General features: G+C 47.1%; 1 protein-coding gene across 1 annotated transcript in view; it reads right to left on the bottom strand.

Moving 5' to 3' along the window:
* Nucleotides 1-260: 260 nt before the first annotated feature.
* The window catches only part of MAP2K4 (mitogen-activated protein kinase kinase 4), a 45,254-nt gene continuing 22,131 nt past the window's right edge, over nt 261-23,383 (bottom strand). The window contains exons 5-11 of the mRNA XM_042883769.1: nt 19,154-19,273; nt 17,134-17,185; nt 16,600-16,727; nt 5,036-5,113; nt 3,937-4,085; nt 2,215-2,260; nt 261-1,212 (exon numbers count right to left, since the gene is read on the bottom strand). Of these exons, the coding sequence (XP_042739703.1) occupies nt 1,099-1,212; nt 2,215-2,260; nt 3,937-4,085; nt 5,036-5,113; nt 16,600-16,727; nt 17,134-17,185; nt 19,154-19,273 (687 nt within the window). The 3' untranslated portion in view covers nt 261-1,098. The remainder of the gene's footprint in view (nt 1,213-2,214; nt 2,261-3,936; nt 4,086-5,035; nt 5,114-16,599; nt 16,728-17,133; nt 17,186-19,153; nt 19,274-23,383) is intronic.

The raw sequence follows: 23,383 nt of genomic DNA on the forward strand, positions 1-23,383 counted from the left end.
GAACTGCTGAGCTCTGCCCATGTTAGGGACACACGGGGCTAGGAAGTGGCAGTGCTGCTGGCTGGGCTGTGGGCAGGGAAATGGAGCTAGCAGCAGAGCTGGGGACAGTGAAGAGCATGAGAAACATTGACTAGAAATCGCAGATGTTCGTTTCTGGCTCACTGAAACAGCCACAGACTTTGTGAACGGCACTTGTCGAAGTCAAAGCAAAGCCAGCTGGCGGTGAGCGCTGTGCAGCTATAAATCAGGTCACAAGCGGGTTAAATTCAATTGAGTAGTTTAATAATTCTTCAGATCAAAGGTCTTATCTTACCAGGTAACAATTTACAGGACGCCTAGTTAAGAGCGAAGAGTGGCTGGCTTGGTAAAAGGAGAAAGAATACATTATGTCCCATCTCTGAAAAGTTTAATGTTAGCCTCTTTCAATGCGACATATTTTTGGTAAAGACATATTCACTATATTTAACATGATCTCTCTTTTAACAGGAAGTTCAGCTGAGCACACTGTCCCCAGAAAGTACGCTGCGACTGTAAAGCAACAGAATTTCATAGCGGTAAATCTATTGCACTTTGTGAAGAATAAAATTCTCCTTTGCCTTTCTAGCTCCAGAAGGCAAAGCATCTCGTTGGTTAAGCAAGTTCTTCTCCCTCCAGGCAAAGTCTCTTAATGTTCAGACAGACAACGCCTAACTTTTGTTTGTTTGCTTTTTATTATTACTTGAAACAACAACTGGAAGAATTTGAGAGAAAAATCTTTCCAGTAGCTGCTGAGGAGTCTCCAAGTTTTGAGTCTAGAAATGAATTTTAGGTGCTATCCAATCACGGTCAACAAATAAATGTACTTATTTCCACATTTCATGAATATGTCCACAAAAGAGCAGATGAGGTCTCTCTTTGACCAACACTAACACTGTGTGATCAGATATTACAGGGATGCACTTTATACGTGACAACAGTATACAGACAGGATGGAAATAACACCAATATTATTGCACATGGTGTCTGGGCGAGCATTAAAAACACTGCAATATGTGATGAAAATTCTTTACAGCTTGTTTTCTCTCAGCCCTTTTTCTAGAGTTTGACGTAGCAGCAATATCAATCAACATACATTGGAGAGCTGGGAGTTGCTGGCATTTGATCCAGGATTTTACAAACATAGCATGCAACATCCACTGTGCGTTCCTCATACATCAGAATGAAGGGATGTTTCTGGAATCAGATAGAGAAACAAGCAGGTTACTAAACTCGCCTTTCAGGCTGGATACCCCAGATACAAGCACAGCACATGGACTTGCCTGGTGCAAGACCCAGTGCTTGGCAGTGAGTGCAGGACACCAGGACATGGCCTGGTCCGTGGCTTTTTGCATGTGAGGTATCCTTATCTTAAACACACAGTAAAGAGGTGGGATGAGACTTCACGGGAGACACACTGAAATACTTTCATTAAAGACTTCATCATCAGCCTTTTCAGCAATGAAGAGACAGAAACAACAGGGAGACACGACCTGGAAGGCTGAACAAGAGGTGAGGATCCCAAAACAGTTGTTCTGAACTCTGATCCTCGGGTTTGCCCAGCACAGCAGCTGGGAAATAATGACATGGTGACTGTGGGCCAGGACACCAGGCAAACTCCCTTCCTACAATACCAACACCATCAGGCACCCAGGACAGGTTTCCCCCATTCTCTGCAGGCGTGGCTTCCCAATGCACAGAGTTCCATAAAAATACGTGGCTGCCAAGTGTGACTTATCCAACCCCAAAGCCCAGCCAACCACCTTCCTTCGCAGTGTAGCTCATACATTGGAGGCAGTGGCGTGTGACAGCAATCTGACAGGGCTTCTGAGTGCCCCTGCCAGGATCTCAAGCCAAGGCAGAAGTTGCAGGGCACACCCTACATGTCTTACCCAGTCCTGCACACTTCAGAGACCACATGGGTCAACTATGTCTGGTTAGAAAACCTACTCCAATATGGCACCTCCACCTTCACCCAGCTCCTAGGACTGGGTATTTATGGACAGACACCTACAATCTTGGCCATCATATGAGCCACACAAGCCTTGACAGGGTGGCAGGGAGGCAGTGCTGTCCTACAGGCTGCAGAGCTAAATCTCTGCTTCCATCAGCTGAGAAGACACAAAGATGTGACCCAGCCCTGCTCTGTGCTGCGCACAGCCACAGCAGCTGGGCTCAGCAAGCATGCTCTGCACTCACCAGAAGCTCTTTGTACTTTGGCCTTTTGGACTCGTCCTTTGTAAGGCTAAAGAAAGCAGAAAGAGAATTAGGAAAAGGTAAGGCTGAGGAAATGGTTACAGACATTAAACATACATTTTTACAGCAGATGATACTGAATCTACAGTTGTTGTGGAGGAACTGAGAACATCCCAAATCATTCAAGTCCAGGAACGTGGTTTTCTCCAAAAGTCACCCTTTCCAAGCTGCAAGTCATCACCAGACTCCCTCCGCATACGGGTGGAGATGCTAGCATGAGCACAGACCCATAGTGATCAACAAACCCCACTGAGGATGGGCCGAGGAGAGCTGCGAGCTAAACCACATCGTCCCCCCCAGGGCAGTGGGCAGACAGAGCTCAAACAACACTCTCGATAATGGGGGGTCGATTCTGGGTGGTCCTGCAGGAACAAAGAGCTGGATCGATGATCCTAACGGCTCCTTCCAACCCGACACATTCAGGGATTCCACCATTCTACAATGCAGCCTTGCCATGCAGCTGCCATCTCCCCAGCACAGGCGCAGCTCGCTGGCTCCTGGCCTGCAGCATGGGGCACAGCCGGGCTGTGGTGGGACAGCAGGAGGCAGCAGAGGCCACCAAAGGCCCCACAGCACTGGGCACACAGACAAGGCCCGACCAGCCACCCACTGCTCCCTCAACTTTCTAACATTAGCAGAAATAACATTTTCTTGCAGATCTATCACAACCAGCAGACAGCAACACTGCACGACTCCTCTGTCATTTTTCCTGACTCTTCACAGAAACAGAAATTATTAAATGCACATTCGTAGGGTGATGCCCCAGGGATCAGTGCCATCACTCACCACCAGCACAGCCTTTAGGAATAGTAGTGCTTCACCTGCAGGCTTACTAACATCAGCCTGTGCTTAACTCAAAGCTACTAAGAAAAATGTCTGTTACAGCGTTGCTATGAGGACACCATAAATATCCCAGCAGAACTCTTCACAAAATTAGATTAAGCAAAAAACAGACTGAAAACTGTTCCATGCTCTGTGCACTGCGACTGTCCCAGAGCAGCAGGCCCTGGGAGCTGTGAATGGGTGGGAAGGACAAACGGACCAGTGAGACACTTTTCCAAACACTGCTGTTCAGCACAGATGCCATGCAGGTTCCTCTCTTGGGTCATCTGGAGCCAAATCCAACAGCATAAACGGGCAGGAGAGCAAGCTCTTGCTTTTAGCACCCTGTTACGACACTGCGACTCTACAGAGGAGTGTGTGGAAAACCTTCTATTGCCTGTACTGAATGTGGCAGGGGAAAGAAACACTGACTTTCTGATACATAGTTTTTCTGCACACAGTTTTTGTCTGAAAAATGAAAACCATTTTGATGTTTCATTTTCTGCAGTAAGAAGCTCTTATTACAGACACTTGGAAAACAGAATCTGGATTCTGAACAATCCTAATTCTGAAAGACAACACAATCCAAACCCAAACCCTGTTCCACTTTGAACCTGAACCCTTCACTTCTCTGGTGTACTGAAAATATAGAAAAAAGATCTCTTAAAAAGTAAAGAACTCAAAAACCTCCCATCACCTTCCAAAGAAGAGAAATGTGAAAATAAAATCCTCAACCCCCTGCTGGTGCAGGAACATGGAACCAAGTGTTGGCACATGACTTGACAAATACTTTGCAATGACAAAAAAATCCAACTCCAAGTGCTTTGAGTAGGTAACACTTACCACAAGTTGACGAAGTTGATGAAACTTGGGGAGAATTCCCTTTCCTCTGAGTTACTCAGCTGTGGTGGGTCTCCTTTTACTACCTGCGTCAACTGGTCAAACACACTGTTCCACTTGGGGTATGGGAATCGCCCTGTGGCCAGCTCATACTGCAAGAAGACAGTAACAACAGCAGATAGGTTACACAATCCCAAGTCCCTTCAGGGTAACAAAATCTTTACAAGGAGCCTGAAGGTCCCAAAGGAAAATTAAGATGAGATTCTCCCTCTTATCTCCTACAGCTGAGAGTCCAGCTGAGAGAAAGACAAGGAGTTCTGCTACCTACATCATGACTGTGTCCTAACTTACCCAGCCAATATTTAACCTAGCTATGCTGAATTTTCATGTGGTCGATGTCTCTCCTCTACTGACTATAGAATGAACCAAGGGTCTTTTAAAGACACTTCAGAAGGGTGAAAATAAAATCCTCCAGTCCCTTCCCAGATATCATAATAACCACCATGGAAAAGGGATCCTGAGAAAACAAGCATTTTAAAACGGCTGAAGGGAGGGCAGCCCACTGATAGAAGCTACTGACTCACTGCTTCTGATTTCTCTTCTACTTCACCACCCTAAGAATGGGAAAACTTCTCAAGCAGTGTTTGCATTTTGCAGTGTTGTGGTTAGTCAGAAATCAGCAACTGGGAACCAGGATTAACTGACAAACTGCACAGCTGGATTACCCCAGACACCAGGGCTGTGAGAGGCTTACAAAGGCTGGGTGCTCCTTCTGCACCACCACGATCACCATCCCTCCTCACATCAGATTCTGAAGACCAAATTCATTTACAATCCAGCACCTCTTCCCAGCTCACATCTCTACCTCTGGCTATGGCTGCAGCTAAACGTACCCTCAGGGGTTCAGGCAAGCCATGTGCCTTGAAGGGATTTATATTCCTTCCGAGCCAGGAGGTGCCCAGTTCATAACATGTTTCACTGCAGCAGAGCCGGGCTTCACTTCGAGCACATTTGACAACAACCAGCTCTGTCACACTGCCAAGTGTGTGACACCCAGCAGGGAACTGCCATGCAGCAGAGGGCCTGAGCCCTGCTCACTCACCAATGTAATCCCCAAGCTCCAGACATCTGAGCGGACATCATAGCCTTGCCTGGACGCGCTGGGATCTATCCTTTCCGGCTGGAACAGAAAGAAATAACATTCAAGCACTGCGCCACACAGGACAGAACGAGACACATCTGCAAACTTGGGAAACAAAAGTTCATCCCACCAGGATGACATTCAACCCCAACAGAGAAACACCTCATGTCCCTGAAAGTGTTCCAGACCTGCAGAGATGTGGCGCTGAGGAATGTGGTTTGGCTGGCATTGCAGTGATGGGATGGTGGCTGGATGTGGTGATCTCAGGGGTCTTTTCCAGCCTCAATGACTTTATGATTCTGTGACGTCTTCATGTTATCAGGCCTTCAAATATCCAAAAGATCTTCCCACAGAAAACGTGGACAGCAAGGTGGACCCCTGCACCCCAGAGTGATCAGGGAGCAGGACTTTCTCAATGCTTTGCATGTCATCTTTATGAGAATGCCTTTTTTTATCACAAATGTAATAATTAAAATGCTAAAAGAAACAGAATCACATTCTGATTTGACTGCAAACAACAATAGAGAGACCTGGACTGTAATTCAATACTAAATTATCAGCTGCAAGAAATATTAGGAAAGCCCCGACTGCTCTGTGAGCTGCATTTCCATAAGATTTCACGACAGATGCATACTGATGAGCGCCATGCAACCAACAAAATCCCTTAGTGCAACCTCAAACTTCCAGTGGACCACTGCGTGTGTGAGAAAACAATCAGGTCCCCACAGCAGCTCCCTAGCCCCAGAGCCCAAGACAATTTTGGCTGCTCTGTCCTGCTGCTAGCTTTCCTCTTTGCCACCCTCTGCTTGCACAAAGCAGCCCCAAATGTGCTTCCAAACCCTTTCCTTTACCTCACTCATCAGGATCTTCTCTAACAAGGGCACACACTGAGGTCACCAATCAAACTATCAAACATACCCCAAAGAGAAAGGGAAGAAGTCATTTTCAGCAAGATTGACTGACTCTACACGTCTTTGTTACCTTCCTGTTTACACAACGACTTGTTAGATAGGGTATCACCTTCCCAGTGCCATCGGTGTGTTTTCTCACCCTCTCTCCCAGTTACAATATCTGCTTTGAAACAGGCTGGGTTTAAATGCCCTGAATGCTGTCTTTCAGGGTCACAGAATCACAGAATCATTAAGGTTGGGAAAGACCACTAAGATCATCTGGTCCAACCATCAACCCACCCCTCCCATGCCCACCAGGCCAATCATGGGCTGCCTGAAGAAAACGTGGGGCTTTGTGGGTTAACAGGTAACGGCAGTGGGAAGGGAAAATGCAATCTAATATTCTCTGATGGTTTCGAGATGCTGGAATGGTCTTCTTGGATGGATCAAATACTACAAAAGGAAACATGTAAGAAATGGGTTAGAGGGCAATATTAGTGGTAGGTGGCCAGCTGGACGAGATGATCATAGAGGTCTTCTCCAACTTCTGTGGCTCTGTGATTCTATTATTCTTTCCTGCCCTCTTAGGTCTGTATGTCGCCTTGTTTTCTTATCCTTTAATTATGATTTTCATTTGTTTTAACCTCATGTTTTAGATTTTCCCATTGATGGGGTACTGCTGGATGGATTTTAAGATAATCCTGGTGGAAATGAGCATAAAGTAATAAAATTGGTAAAATTAAACTCTCTTGAATTATCAGTTCTTCATGTACTCACCTGGAAGCTCAGTCAAAATCTATCACATTTGCATTACACATAAACCCATGCTTCTGACTTCTCACAATCCAGAATTCTATCCTGCCTGGATAACCACAGTCTTTTCATATTGGTTTCCCCATTTAAACAGAGTACTGAATCAAATTATAAGGAATTAACAGCTAACACAAACCCTTTCTTTTACAGGTGGAAAACAGAAATGTAAAGACAATTTCTCCAACATTTTGAACCTGAGATAGCAAGGAAAACATCCCAAAACAGTAGAAGGGATGAGGATTTAAATGGAAAATGTACTCTGAGATCCTGTCACTCATTGATTTGAGGGGAAGAAGGACAGATAGCCGGTGACCATTCAGGATTTGGATGCTCTTGGACATTTCAGGAAACTACTGGAGATTTCAGCCAGAAGTAAACCATCTAAAGGAGGAGCCAGTGGGTGCACAGAACACTGGTTCATATTCAGGCTCGAGAAGAACAAGAGGAACTCGTCCTTCTACTCTGCTCAGAAGTAACAGGTCCAACCAATCCAAAGTGCTCTCAGCGCATTTCCATCAACAGTCCAAAAAGGAAATGGAAAATGCCAGCACAACAGAGGACAGAAGAATGTGGCATCAACAACATGCAGTGTGGAACCTTCTGCCATGGAAGAGTTTCTGGTGACTCTCCCATAAATCTCTCAAGGACGATGCTGTGTCTATCCTGTCCATTCTCAATGTCATGCTGTAGCTGCAAACCCCCACAGCCTTGTCTGCCCACAGCTCCCACACAGCCCCCTCCGGCATGTCTGATCAGCAGACACACAAGAATAGCCTGACTCCATCAGCTATGAGCAACTGAGTCCCAGCCCAATGCCACGCCAGGGTACAGCACTGCTGGGACTGTGGCCCCATGACTCTACTGCTTTCCCTCTGTGCAAAGCTCTCCTTACCTCCATCCCTCCTGCCAGACCCTGGGGGCATCATGCTGCCTACCGGGTTCCAGCAGCAGGTGGGAAGATAAGATCTCTGAGGTCCCTTCCAGCCCGAACCTTTCCATGATTCTGTTCTATGATTCTGTAAGTCTGAAGTACCCACACAGGGGCAGCCACCCACCACGAACACACAGAGTGTGACGGAGCAGCAGGGACTTGGCTCTACATAGCCATGGCACAGCTAAAGGCAAAGCACGATGGACCAAAATAAATCCCCTGTAAATACAGAGCAAAAAATCCTGGGCATTTTCCATGTAGAGGACATGGGAGCAATCAGCACCAAGCACTCAGGGACCTGGGATGAGAACTGCAGGCAAACCTCAGCTCTTGCTGGATGTCTTGCTAACGCCAACTGCAAGCAAGGAAAGGAAATGGCCAGGGCAGACCAAGCCCTGGATGTGCTGCTGACTGTGTGAAGAGGCAGAGTAAATACAGCACAGGGACAGCCTGACACAGGGCTCCCTTCACTTAGTGCCCACCTGAGCACCAGCATCTGCACTGACAAAAGAGCAGAAATGGGAAATGCTGATGCTTCCCTCTCTTCCCAGCCCCAGATAAGCAGACACGTGCAATTTGGGGTGGGACACAAGAACAGATGCACATACAACTTGCTGCATTTCTCAGTTGTTTCATGTTGCTGAAGAACAAAACAGTATTCCTAGGAAAACAAAATTCTTGAAGCTCAGATTTGGATTTTCACTAGTTAAATAATCAGGGAATTTCTATCCTACACACGCTGCAAATTCAAAACTGCCTGCATGGCACGAAACTGTACTTAACACATCCTTATTTGCTACTTAAACCAACACGTTCCCAAAGTAGAAGACAATAAAAAGGTTATAAGGAGTGAAGAACTACCAGAAAGCAATCCGTGGAATCCAAAATACAGAACAGAACTGACAGGATGTAAATGCTCCCTCCCCTTCCACCACAGAAACACATGGATGTGAGCTGAAGCTGCCAGCCTCCAGTGCAGCCCACCTGCCCTCAACACAGCAGCACGCAATGAGAAACACTGGACGTGAAGCCCAGGGACTGCCCTGCCTTTGGTGGATGATGGGAGCAGGTAAAACCCTGCACATCTGGAAGCTGCATGTGACGGCTGCAGATTAGAGCTGTCTCTGCCAAATTCTGCTACACAGCATACAGTGAGCTACAAGCCAGCAGCCAGAACTAATAGACCTCCACGGCTCCAACAGTGACTGGATACAAGTCTTGCATGCAAGAGACAGAGCTCCCCAGCACACTTTTCTGCTGCTTTGTTAACCAGCGGATCAGATATGTTTGTGTTTAGGCAGTGCTCCAGAAAGTGCTGTTTTCCCAGCAGTGATAACCCCATCACCACGGCTTTCTCATCAGCAGGGCTGTGCCCTGCGAGGGCTCAGTGCTCACAGGGAACCACGTGTCACTGTGCAGAGCCACAGCAGCCTGTAGGGCTGTGCAACAGCAATGGAAACCATCTTTAGGAGCATAAATAAACAGTTCGGGAAATTCTTCTGCTGTTCAGTAAAGGAAAATGCTGCCACTCCCTTTTCACGTTGCTGTATTTCTCAAGAATATTCCTGCAGCAAAGAGCAATTTGTTCTTCCTTTAGGGCTCTCCCTGCACAGGCCTCACACAATTGGTTGTGTTGGAGTTGGAGCAATGGCCAACCTCAGCGAAAGCCCAGGCCGGGGGAAGCAGTGTGCTGAGCAGGGCAGCAAGGGAGCACTGACCTGCTGGGCTCCCACACCTGCTCCTCTGCTAACTCCTCCAGAGTGCCAGCATGCAGTCTCACCTGCTCACCAACACCTCCAAATGTTTTATTCCACAAAGGAGCTCCTTCCTTGGCCTCTCCCCAGGCTGGGCTCACCCTATGGTTAGGAGGGCCCTCATCTCTCACCTCCCCAGAGCACGCTCACCTGGCTAACCTCTTAGACAAGGGGAAGCCCTGCTGTGCAAGGTGTCTGTGCCCAGAGTCCTCCCTGCTGCCTCCTGAGCAGAGCTGGGTGCCAAGCAGCAGCCCTGTACAGAGACACAAAGCAGCACCCAGCTGCTCCTGCTGGTGCTGGTGCTGCTCTGCAGGATGACTCGGGGCACTCTATGAGGTGACACTGAACTGTGCTACTGGCTGCTAAAGAGTTGAGGTGTCTAATTTCATTTGGATCTTGATTTTTACGTGCAGTGAAGCCCAATAAGCTTCCTGGATCTCCTCAGAGGCCTGAGGGCTCTCAGAAGGTGACCTCAGTGCTGCATAAGCCTTGCTCTAAGAACACAGATGTGAGTCATCCACACAAGGAGTGAGACAACACAACCACATTTTTCTCAGGTTATACCCTTCCTGCCCATCAGGTGGCTGATGAGAAAGTGATTAACTCTTTCTTTTCTCTGGTCTGTATCGCAGAGCCAATCACTACAGGGATCACAGAATCACAGAATGGCTTCATTTGGAAGAGACCTTAAAGATCACCTACTTCCAATCCCCAGCCATGGGCAGAGTTGTCAGCCACCAGCACAGGCTGCCCAGGATCCCATCTGACCTGGCTTGGAGTGCCTCCAGGGATGGGGCACCACATTTCTGGCAGGCCATGCCTCACCGCCCTGCAGGACCTGCAGCATCCCACACAGCAGCCCATGCTGCAGCAGGAGGAGACCATGCTCCTCGGCCAGAGTGTGACATAGCAGAGCAAAGGCAAGATGGTGTGATGGGTGGAACAGCTGAGAGGGAAGCAGAGAACACAAATTATTCTGTTTTTGTTGGTGGGGGTCATGGACAAGCAGCTTCTTCCTGTTTCTCCATGTATTATCTCTAGGATAGAAGTAGTAGCACTGGGTTCTACACCTTTTCTACATCTACGGATGAATAACACTACATAAGAGGTAATAGGAGCTTTATCGCCACAAAGAAAGATTGCAACGAAAATATTCATCCACGCTTTAACTTTTTAGTTCAGACATTCCTTCCCAAATCCCCTCTGTTCTTTGATTTCCTGCTCCTCCCCTCTCCCAGGTCAGCCACGAAGCCTGTGGCTGCACAGAGATTATCAGCAGAGATCATGTTTCTAGAGAATGGCCTTTCCTCCCCTCCCATTTCCTTTACGTATTTACTCTGAGAGAATGTTTCATGTAAAAACTTCTCCAGCAGCATTTCCCAGGTGGGACGCTGGTTTCCAATTGCAGGGGATCACCATCTCCTCCCACTGGCTTTCCTAACAGAGCTCCTTGATCTCAGCAGCAGGAAGATCCCAGGGCAGAGGACAGGTGGCCAGGGGCTCTCACCGGGCACAGAAAGATTGGAAGGAAGGTTTATGAAGCCAATGGGATCCTGTTGGGGTTGACACCATACATCCTTTGTGACCTTCACCACCTTATTAAAAATGGTCATTGTGTACTAAAGAACTGTGAATAAAGAAGCATCGATAATTTGCATTAGCAACTGGCTTCATTGAGAGTGTTCAGGAGTTTAACTTCCTCATGCTATTAAGAGGACCAATTCAGTGCAAAAGACAGCATTTATAACAGGACCTCAAAGGTGCCTTGCTTTGGCCTACAGCTAACATCCACCAGAAAATACAAAGTTCAAGTTGTTAAATTGTGTGTAGTATTAAAATATCGACTGTGTGATATGTAAGTGCTCCTGAAGAGCAAGTGTGATTTGAGCTGCTTGGTAAGCTGGGTTCTGACTGCATGCTGACTCATCCAAACAGAAACAGAAAAAGCAGTGCTCAGAGGTGACAGACAGCATCCTAGAAAAGGACAGGGGAGCAGGAAATCCCAGAGAAGCACCATCATTAAAGGTGTGTAGCTGGGCAATGCTCTCCTTATACGATCCACTGCTGGGGTTCCACACTGGGGTCTATGTTTGTAAAAGAATACTGAACACCAGGAGGGAGTACAGCATAGCCACAGAACACAATCCAATTTGTCTCAAGGACATAAACTACTCAGCCTCTTAATCCCCTCAAAGAACAGCTTAAGAGGTGACTGCCTCAGTCAGAAAGTACCTGCTGGGGAGAGAGGCCGTGGCAAGGGAAGGACTTCTTAATTCTTTAAAAAAGTAGAAACAAGAGGCCACAGTCATCCATGGCTTCCAAGAAACTTCACTGGGTTAGCAAGGTTAAGCTCTGGAGAGGCAGCATTTTAGAGGGCTGGAAGGTGCTGTTTCAGCACAGTTAAGAAGTAATTTCATCCCAGAACTTCTGGATGGCTGCAATTGTGGTGTGGATGCTCTTGAAGTCCTTGAAATAATTGTGAAAGACTGAAATGCAGGGAACCCAGTTATTTTTTCACAGTATTAATGTGAAACCACAACACAGGCTTTCAAGATACACAGGAAAAAAGGGAGTCCAGCAAAAAAGCAACGCAATGTGAAGATTTCTGATCCTGGAGAACTGTGCAGGCCACACTCAGCTGCACCCAAACCTCAGTGCCAGGGTGACTGCTGGAACTGTCTGGTGCAGCCGAGCAGCTCCCACAGCCATGCAGGACACTGCTGCTCTCAGCAATGGGACACTGCCATGTCGTCCTGCAGCAGGATGCCTCCCTGGCCTCAAACACACGAGCAACAGGAACCAAGCAGCTCAAAGACAACAGGAGAAGCACAGCTGTGGACCTGGGAGCTGTGTGACCCTTTCCTTCTCCCTTTGCTGCCTCTCCCCACAGCAAAGTACCCACACCTCTCTGCAGCACGCTCAGTGCCGCAGTGCTGCTGCTCTGCACAAGCTCTGCCCTGCATGACGTAAGGAGCTAAGTTTGGACAGGAGAAGTCCCATGCTGGGCAAACCTCATGGATGATTTTAGCTTATGAATGAGTAAGCAGAGGCATGTTCTCAGCTGAAACCGCAGAAGCATGTGGGTGACATCAGCAGCACACGAGAGGGGAGGGCTGTGCTCAGAGCTCGGCATTGCCCGCGCAGCGCACAGGGATGGTGCTGCACGTCTCACTGCTTCCCTTCAAATCTGTTTTCTCAGCCATGAAATGATGGCTGAGTGCCAAGTTTGAGATTCAAAAGGAAAAAATGAAACGAAAAGAAAAGATAGACAAGAAATCCAACGCACACAACACCGATCAGGAGAATCATGGAGGATTTCAGCTGCACAAAGGCAAACCAGCAGTTAAATGAATAACAAAGCCCAGTGAAAACCTGGGCGCTGGGTCAGGAATGTGAAGCTAAACCCAGGTTTCTGCCTGTGCCATCCCAGCCCCACAGCCCTCCTCCTGCACCCACAAAGAGGCCACACAGCTGCACAGAGACAGCCCTGCTGCCCGTCTCAGGAATTCCTCCTTTTCTGTGCACGGCCAAGCTGTGTGCAAGCTCTTAGCATGTGGGGACGCAGCCCCCAAGGCCACAGAGACAGCAATGCCACCTCAGCCAAGGAAGAACAACACAGGGTGCCCGTGCCTGGCTGCAGCAGGCAGCTCCAGATGGAGCCAGGAGGTCTGGCAGGAGGACCCAGGGACAGTTGTGTCTGTCCCAAAGGAGGTCCCAAAGGAGTGGGACAAGGCAGGACACCGGAGCGTGGATCCCACATCCATAGCCCAGCTGCTTCCAGCTTGGCCTCATCACTCCCCTCTGACGCAGAAATTGGGATCCATTGGGCATTAAAATGGGTAAAAGATGTTAATGCTGCAGACTGTCACCTTCAGCATGGCACCTCTGCAGGCCAGGAGCTGCGGCCGGAGACAAGGCATGGCTCACCAGGGAGGCAGGGCCACCCGCCAGCACCCTGGGCACTGCTGCCCCAGGCACACAGCTGGAGGCTGGACTGGAGGGGCTGACATTGCAATGCAATGAAGCTGACTGAGAGCTGCTCCACACTGACAGGGCAACCAGGTTCTGCTCCCCCACAGAGCCCTGCTCACACCCCTCTTTTGTGCCACCGTTCAGGCTCTGCACCTTCTCAAAAGCCAACTGCATAAAAATGCCATCTCCTTTTGAGAGGGCTTGCTTTCTTACTGCTGATCCTTGAACTGGCTCTCCATGGCTCAGGGGAACAACGAAGCAGAAGAGCAGCAGCTGGCAGGATCAGGGCTGGCACCAGCCTGCAAGCCCAGCATGATCACAGTGCAAAACCTCACCTAGAGCAAATCCACAGTGCTGGCAGCACAATGGGTCTCAGGAGGGCTCAGCATCATGCTTGCCCACAAAAACTGCCCTGAGGACCAGCTATCCTGGGATGACAGCGGGCTCCAGCCTTTCCCTTCTTTCTTTCAGAGAACACAAGGCATATTCACTCCTTCTTTCAATGCAATGACCACATGGAAATTCAAAGTCAAAAGCAAAACAACTTTTCCAGAACTGGCAGCTCCAAGGCTGACATGCTGTGTTCCACGACAGCTCCAACCATTTTGGTTCAAACACAAAGCACTTGCTTGGCAGCTGGATGTGGCTCCTGCTGCCCAATCAGCCCACTTCCAGTCAAACCAGCAGACGTCCAACGTTACTGTTATCAGTGGCTATTTGGGGATCTGGCTCCAGTGAACACAGTGTTATCAGGCTCCTCTGACGGGCAAGTGCTCATGCTACAAGAACTACTGAAAGGGCCAAAGGCCGAGCAGGCAACATGCTCTCATCATCACGGAGCATGGTCCAGCACCCCTCATCAGACTTGCCCTGGCTAAGCGCAGGCACACCATGGAAGCCTACCTAGCACCCTTCACCTATTTCACATTGAAGCCAATTATTTACCCTTCCAAATGAGCGCGCTGGGGGCCTGACTCACTTCCAGGTAAATTTGGCATCACTACAGCATCAGCCTTTGCTGCCACAGAGAAGGAGCTGGCATTTGTGTCTGCTTGCTGGGGACATCTCCCCGTTTCCCAGGCTTCCAGTACATGGGAATGCACATGGACTTGGAGAGGAGTCACTGAGTCGGAGAGAAGGGAAGAGGCCAGCAGTCTCCCACACCAGTTGCCAGCTGCTGGCTCATCCCACAAACCATACACCATGCCAAAGCTCTTATAAACACAACTGAAACATTTTTCTCATTCAAAAATCCAACCCACTCTGGAATTGGTGATAGAAGTGCACAAAGAACACAGTGCATATGGAAAGGGAGGGAGATCAAGAAGTATTATTGACTCACCCAAGTCCCAAGGGAAATGAAGAAGCACAGCTATTCACAAACACACCAATAACTGTAGTAATTAAACCAATAGTTTGAGCAAAGTTGACTATCTACCCAAAATTCTAAGCAAAAGCAAAAGGAATACGAATTCTCTTACTTATAGTCCACTGAACTTGTAAGGGAGGGACAGGGGGTAAGCAAGACCCCTATATACAGAACTGATGCACACCTCAGAGAATAGGGGAAAGTCAACAGTATCCCTAACTCCACAAGTGATGCAATCAGAACTGCCTAGACAGGGCAGTAGGATGCCTGGGAGCAAGGTATCACAAACCCTCCCCCAGCTCCTTCCCACCCTGGGCCCTCTGCTTTAGCATCCTAAACCCCATCAGCGCAACAGACTGAGCAGCTCCAACTTGTTTTCTTCCCTCCAAGAAAATGCAGACACTTGTCAAAAGGAGACATGCCCCTAACTCTCTCCAGACCACCCAGGTCTTCAAACAAAGCTCCCCATTTCACTAAGTTAGGTGGTTCTGGAACTTGCACACCAAGTGGTCTCCAAAAACAGATTTCATCAATTCCAGCCAGCTCATTTTGCTATCAGAACAGTCAGAAGAGAAGTTCAAATACTCAGAAACTCAGGCTCCTGTTTGCACAGATCAGAATTAGGGCAAACAGGTTTTCCTGGGACACCACAGTCAGATAAAAGCCATGTGAGAGCAGTTAGCCAGACCAGATGGGAATTACACTTTCAAAGGGAGAGATTACTTTCTCTTGAACCTCTGTAGATAAGACAGTTCAGAAAACACAGTATTTTTCAGCATATTGAGGCACAAGGAGTTACAGTTCCGCTGGAATTAGTTACGTTTACAGCAGCAAACAGCTCAGACACAAGCCACTCCTCAAACTCAGGTAAAACCCAAGAATACTTTTTCAAAGCAGCCTGATGTGCTGTGTATTTGAACTCTCAGACAGCTCTGAAAGTCACAACCACAGTGCTTATCACTGGGAGTACGAGGGAAACAAACAGAGCAGGACAGACTCCCAGGAGCCACGGCTCAGAGTGAGCAATTTCCATGCAGCTGCTACCACTGCTCTCCAGAATTACATTCTCTGGGAATTAAGTTATGGCACACTTTGGAAATAAAGTGGTTTTTTCAAAAATCACTGCAATTTTGAACGGCGTGGATAAAAAATTTGTTGGATGGTTGCAGCCAGAGTGTTGTTGTCAATGGCCCTATGTCCAGGTGGAGGCTGGTTACGAGTTGTGCTCCCCAGGGATCTGTCCTGGCAGCAGCACTCTTCAACGTCCTTATCAACGACACAGAGGGACTGAGTGCATCCCCACCAAGCTGAGTGGCGCACTTGATACCACAGAAAGAAGGGATGCCATCCAGAGGGATACGGACAGGCTTGAAAAGTGGATACGTGAGAATTTAATGAGGTTTAATAAGGCCAAGTGTAAGATGTTGCACTTGAGTAGAGGTAATCCCATATATGAGTACAGACTAGGAGAAGAACCCACTGAGAACAGCCCTGAGGAGGACTTGGGGGTCCTGCTGGACAAGTAGCTGCACGAGCCAGCAGTGTGCTCCTGCAGCCCAAACAGCCAACAGCACCCTGCGCTGCACCAACAGAGGGCTGGTGGCGGTGGGCAGGGAGGGGACTGTCCCCTGTTACTAGCTGTGCTTACTCTAGAGTTGTTTCTCCTGGGAAGGGAGTGCTTATCGCTCGTGAACCAAGCCGCCTCTTCGGGCAGACGCTCTGAGCCAGGCCTGGTGAAGAGGGTCAGGAAGCTGCACAGCCCACAGGCACCCAGCACCCAGCTCAGCCCCACTCACCGCCATGTACGGCCGGCACCCTGCATCTCGTGTTTTGGCAATGGAGTCCACAAGCTGTCCACTAATGCCGAAGTCACAGAGTTTAATATTTCCATTTCTGTCCAGAAGAATATTGGAAGGTTTGATATCTGTAAGGGAAGGAAATTTAAACTGTTAAGTCTCAGCTGGAGGCTTCCATTTCCCAAAGGGCAGCTGCAGAGAATCAGCACCAATAGTGACTGCTGCACATGGCCCCTGGCTGTGCTCATGACCACCGAAGGTCCAACCAGCAGCAACAGGAGATGGAGTGAGCCACCCAATGACCCTGAAAGCCCAGTATAACAGTCCAACCCCTGCTTGGTATGGAAAAATGTGGATGAGAGGGGCAAGGAATCAGCCACCAACCCCTGAGATCACAATGCAGAATCTGTACTGCTCCCCATGCTCCCAATTGTGGCAGGGCCTGTGCTATTTACACTGTGACTTGATGCAAAGCTTGCTTCAAATTCTTGCCATTAGCTCTGTAGGCAAGAAGAAGAAAATACATTAACTTACCTCTGTGAATGATTTTCAAGTTTTCTTTTAAGTGGTTTAGTGCTTTCACAGTCTAGGAAAAAATACAGATGAAAAATAAGCAGATGTCATGAAATTCCTGTGATTATTCAACTTCTGGAATTCCAAGAGCAGGGGAGAAAAACACTAAATACAAAAAGGCATGAGTGCTGCAAATAAACTATATGATTAAAACGTTTTTCTCACAATTTTTCCTGCAAACAAAAGGTGATATTAAAAGAGGGCAAGTAACACTTCGAAATAGGAAAGCAAGAGATGAAGTTAAGTAATTTCTGACGTTAGTTAAATTAAGTAAGAACTTATTTTCAGCCCTGTGCTGTACCTTTTCCATAAGAAACAAATGCCCTATTCTGCTGTGCCCATTCCCTTGCCTGAGCAGCAGCTCCTCATCTCAGTGGTGTGAGGAGCTGCACACTGATGTGATTTACTCATTCACCACCAAATGGAAGAGGTACTCAAGAAGCCTGATACAGGACAACTAAAAAAAAAAAGTTTTAATTTCACATAGATCAGTGAAACTGATAGAAGATTGACTTAATCATGACAGTAAGACGATGTGAGTTCTGCTGGTAAGCTCTCTGAAGTTGTATGTCTGTGAGGACAAAAAGCCTCAAAAGCCTGCTCCTTCCTGCTTGCATTTCCTGGTGCACACGCTCCCTCCTGCTCACATAATAAACTCTTGTGTCCAAGAGTTTAGGTAATGAGAAGCTCTGGTAAACTCTGCTGAGCCCAGCTGGGGCAGCTGCAGTGCTGTCCCTCCCGACTGCCTCCTTTTGCCCTCCTAGTGCAGGCTCTGCTTGTCACCTGAAGCTACCACACTCTGCTGAGGAGCAAACCACCAACTGGTTTCTAGGCAGGTCTGTGGAGGAATGAGAGTGGATGGTCTTCCTGGACCGTGCCAGAATCTCCTGCTCCCAGACTCGAGCCCAGAGCTCTTCAGCTCAGGGGAACAGAGCGCTAGCATGAAATCAAGGGTGATCTGGTGAAACACACCAGGCTGCTGCACAGGTCTTGTTTCAGTCAGTGATACGTTTAGCTGGTCAGTAGTGTGATGATGCATCCCATATGCAGAACAGCCATCAGTCGTCTTAGACTGGATTTTCAGTCTTGACATCTTATAACTAAGCGTGTGAGCCATCAAAGCAGACTGCCAGCTTCTAAGAAGTGACTGCAGGTCCAGGTAGGTACAATATCTCATAAAGATGCCTTCTGGAAGGATAAGGATGATGGCTTTCTCCCAAGACCTGACCTTCAGAAGAATTTGCCTGTAGCTTCTCAAGAGGTCACAGGTTGCAACTTGATGAGCACTTCCCAACCACTGACAAAGCATGACATCAACTTACTGCAAAGAGGCAGTCTGTGCTTTGTTACAACACATCACTCACATTTTCCTGTCACTCCCAAACCTGATTCCTGCAGCCTTTCACCTTTTGGAGGCTTCACTGAAATAACAGTGGGTTATTTCATCCACTTGGCTCAGCTGTGACTTTTTCACTGGACCAGAACAACAAACTGATTATGCTCCTGCTGAAGAACCCACCTGCATTTTTAGGAGCCTCTGCCCAAGAGGTTTCTGGACCACAGAAGCCCATACTATCCTGCAGAAATCCAATGGGCCCAACAGAGTCTACTGACAGCAGCAAGACAGAGATCTCAGGATACTTTTCAACACTCCTTCCCTCACAGCCCAAACCCAAAAACCTGTTTTGCAGAGCCAGTGCTTACCTTCATATTTAGACAGCCAAGGCTTTGAGCAGAGTCAATGTTACAAACCTCCAGGACCTGATTCTCCACCATGTAATATGTTATAGGAAAGGTACAATATATTCAAGGTTCATTAACACTGTGATGCAATACAACAGCAGCAGCTGTACTGCATGCAGATCAAGTATCTTTCTCACAAGTTAAGAGACCTGAATTTTTCAAACCAGCTTAAAAAAAAAATCACACACACACACACACACACACACACACACCAAAAAATGCTTAACAAAATACTCACAGCTAAAGTGATTTTGCCTAGGATTTCTTCTGGAATAACATCATCTAATACACTATATACATATTTGTAAAACTTATCAAACGAGGTAGACATGAGCTCCATACAGATCCAACAGTCACCCTGGAAAAAGAAAAGAATCTTTATTACTGTCAAGCTTAAATGAGAAACAAAAACCCAGAGAGCATTAAGATATCCCTCGAATCCAATAAAACACAGAAACAGCAACATGCATTTGACAGGAAGGAAGAATTCCATCCTGATTAATTTCAGCCGTTTGATCAGCAGCGAGCCTGAGCTAGTCATTGAGAGCAATGGAGAAATCACCCCTATTATCCACTTCTCACTCCATCCACCAGCAGAGAAATTTAATTGACAAGATCAGACTTGACATCGCATATTAGCTCCCTGAGACTAGATGAACTGATGCCCCAAAAACTGTCTGGTTCTCAAGGAGGCTGATGGCACAGTGAGACACAGCCACACACTGTAGGACTACAGAAATGCCCTGCAGTTTATGTCAACTCTGCATAGGCCAGAGAACATTTCATACTGCATTTGGAGACATAATCAAAGCAAGAGAAAATGAAAAGAAATCCTGGAGGACAGGGAGTTTTGCTGACTTGCATTTAACAGTTAATTTAAATGTGGACAACTATTAAGGCACATCTCTGCTAAATGAAAAGGGTGGTGGGGCACTGGCACAGGTTGCCCAGAGAAGATGATGGCATCTGGAGGTCAGGCTGGATGGGGCTCTGAGCACCTCATCGAGCTCTGCGTGTCCCTGCTCACTGCAGAAGAGTTGGACCAGATGATCTTTATGGGGTATGATTCTATGAAAAACTAAACTAACAATCAGAGGAGAGCAGCATGTCTTCTCACCAAGTTCTCTCCTAAGATCTGTGAGTCAGCCCATTCAAGATGGGGATAAGAAATGGGTCACCACAAAGATTATGTGTGGAAGAATTTCTCATCTCTTGTTGCAGTATGCATGTGATAAACAGCTCAGCCTTGGATTGATCTTAGCTATTTCAAATTTTAAACATTTTCACTCCCATTGAGGACCACTGAAGGCTTTGTATGAGTTGTTCCTGCAGAGCGTAATGCACTTCATGCAGTGTGCTGTTCCTAGGAATACTACACCACCAGGACTGGACTGTCCTCACCAGAAATGACAATCTCTATAGGCTGCATCACAATCACTGTTAAAACTGCATGAGTTGCCAAAATCTAACTGCGAGATGAGGTTGGTCAGCCTGGCTGCCCCATTGTGGTGAGGCACTGTCTGAAGCACTGCTGAGCAGCAGCTCCTGCAATGTAGGAAGTGACAAATAGAGGAGAAGCCTCCTGAAGTAATTATCCCCAATCCGACAAAAACAGACACACACAAAGCACATGGAAATGAAATGAGGAAAAAAAAAACAAGAGCGTAGAAATGCTGGCACTCTTGCAAAGCCCCATGCTCCCATTCGGTGCACCTCAAGACAGTTCTGTTTGAAGCCATGTCCTGGTCCTCACGTCAGCCAGGAGTAATTCTCAGGTATTAATGAGAGAATGAAAAAAGCATGCCAAGCCACAGGCTTTAAGGCCAAAAAAAGGGATTTTGCATTCGCTCAGAATGACCTCCTACGAAAAACAGGCCAAGAAATCCCATCCACTATCCATGGCATCCATCTCCAGACCAAGTGCTTGCTTTAGTGGGAACACAAAAGGCTAGCAAAAGGGCCAGTGGGAATAAAAGGGGACAGTTTCAGTGGTGTAAAAACATCCTTCACCTACACAGTGGTACCAGCTCACGTCTCCCACACAAGGGAAAAGGCTGCTACAAGCCTGAGCCCAAAGAACACACCTGAAACAGAGCAAAAGGCACTGATCAAAAAGGCACTTTGCTGAACGCAGAGGCTGGGACACCACCAAGAGGCAAATGCAGCACAGAGAGAAGAGAACACAGCCGTTCCAAGTGATTGACACAAGGCAGTTGTGGAGAGAGACATGGAGAAAGGAGAGCTCAGGATGCTAGAGAAACATTGGTTACAGATGGATTTGGCTGAGGACCTGATCTGATTTAAATTGTAGAAATGAATTTGTTCCATATGCAGAAGTGTTTCCTTTTCAGCATTGGCAACAAATGCGAAGTGCAGTCGTGGCACTTCTGTATCATCAAGAGTGGCTCAGAGAAAGTACTGTGGATGCAGTGTTAGTGATGCATGTGAAATCATGTGAAATTGGAACCATACCAGACCCTTACCAACTATCCACAGTGAAAGCAAACGACGACTCTACTGCCCACAGGATCTTTCAAGACATTGCTTCTGCAGCCCCAGCTTAAAAACTGTTAGTGTGCCACATTCCTGTGACTGTACTGAGACTACAGGGAACTGGATTCATTTGTGAATTCAACTGGCTGCCCTCAGCCTCACGTTTATGTCCAACTGCACTGGTATGTGAGCACCCTCAGTGGCCCAGGTTACCAGGCTGCTGTTTGTGCACGAAAAGCCAATTTATGCCGACCAACAGGCAACCTTGTCAGAGCTGTTACTGTAACAAAAGCTTCACTTTGTATGTCTGCAGGGCTGTGGTGTGCATTACTGAACACTCCACCATGTCTGTGTGTCACCACAACATTCAAAATGATTGAACAAAAACCAAGACATGGTTTTGTCCATCCCCTGGAATATATGCCATACAGAAACCCTGGGTGTGGACATTTATCGACCTGGCAGTATAAAAGTTTACCTGATCAACATGAATTCACATCAGCAAGATTAGTGAAGAAAGATGAGAGAGCTTTTCAACTATGTAGCTACTTAAAGGCTGGTGCTAAAAGTCAAAATCCTGCAGGTTCTCCTCTCTTCCTGTAACTTGAAAGAACCCACCTACAGGCAGAGCTGAAAAACCTCACTGAGAACAAAGGTTAAGACTGGCAGGTACAACTGCATTTGGTTACCCAGCTCCTTTCTTAGCAAAGACAGAGAAGTGCTGATGTGCATGGCAAGCTTCTGCTTCATCTTGAGTTGTGAGAACAAAATTATCTTAATGAAAGTTTCTCTTCAATTTATGTTCCCAGGTCAGGTTGATTTCTGATTATAAAACAGCAAACAAAGAAATTCAGCTTTTCTCTTCCACCTATAGCTAGTCTTCCAAAAAATATATTTTATTCCTTTTCAAGTACTTAATTACCAGATGCTAGTGCACTTCTTGTAGGCACGTTGAAAAATGTCCTTCACTACCAATGGTCCTGGACATACACTTAAAACTGTGTTTTTACCAGCAGCTGGGCTGCTTCCACTTCTGAATTGTGTGTTCTTAGTTGCCAGCCCACAGCCAAATACATTACAGAGATGCCACTGAGCTGGAAAGCAGTTTGGCAGGAAAAGGACCTGGAGGTCCTGGCAGACAAGATGAACACAAACCAGGCACAGATAAGCTTGATGGCATCCTGGACTGCCTTAGGCAAAGTACTGCCAGGAGGTTGATCCCTCCCCTTGGCTCAGCACTGGTGAAACATTCCGAAACAGTTGAAGATTTCCACGGTCAGGTAGCACGTCGAGGACCTCCACAGAGGTGCTACAGAGCAACTATGTCACATATGGAGTCTCAGTCCAATGAAAGACTCATCTTCAAGGTACCAAACACACATGAATATGTTGAAATAATAAGCACTGCAGATTTAAGAGCCGGCCTGGATGTTGTGTATTCTGTTGGCATTGGGAGACACTTTTGAAAGTCTTTGTAATGACTAGCACTGTTCTGAATATTATACTTATATTAACAGAGATCTTCGGGACAGAGGGCAACACTGTCTCTGACTGAGAATGCAGGATACTGGAAATATTTATTTTTTTTATTACTTCATTTTCTAGTGGTTCTGTCCTGTCATAGGAAAGTTAAACTGACTGTCACCCTCTTTGTCTGAATGCTTTTGTGTAGTATAAAATTTCATTAAACGTAATTGCTTTCATTCTTCCTCAAATCTTAACTTGTCACCAATAAAAAAGAGTTGAGAGTTTCTAGAGCAGTCTGCAAAGGTCTTTTAACTGTTGAAAATTCCTAGAGATCCCATAGATTTAAACAGAGTGTTTATTGGACAAAAGTCATAGAGCATGGCTTTAAACACTACTTTCAAGAGTTGGGAAAAAGCAGCTACTGAGATGTGGTGGGTGTTCTGTCCCTGGAGACTTTCAAGCAAGGCTGGATAAGGCCCGGGGCAACCTGATCTAGCTGTGCATGTCT

This window comes from Lagopus leucura, unplaced genomic scaffold (genome assembly GCF_019238085.1).
Source record: "Lagopus leucura isolate 7727_CA_CO unplaced genomic scaffold, USGS_WTPT01 Super-Scaffold_100040, whole genome shotgun sequence".
In the NCBI taxonomy this organism is placed as follows: domain Eukaryota; kingdom Metazoa; phylum Chordata; class Aves; order Galliformes; family Phasianidae; genus Lagopus; species Lagopus leucura.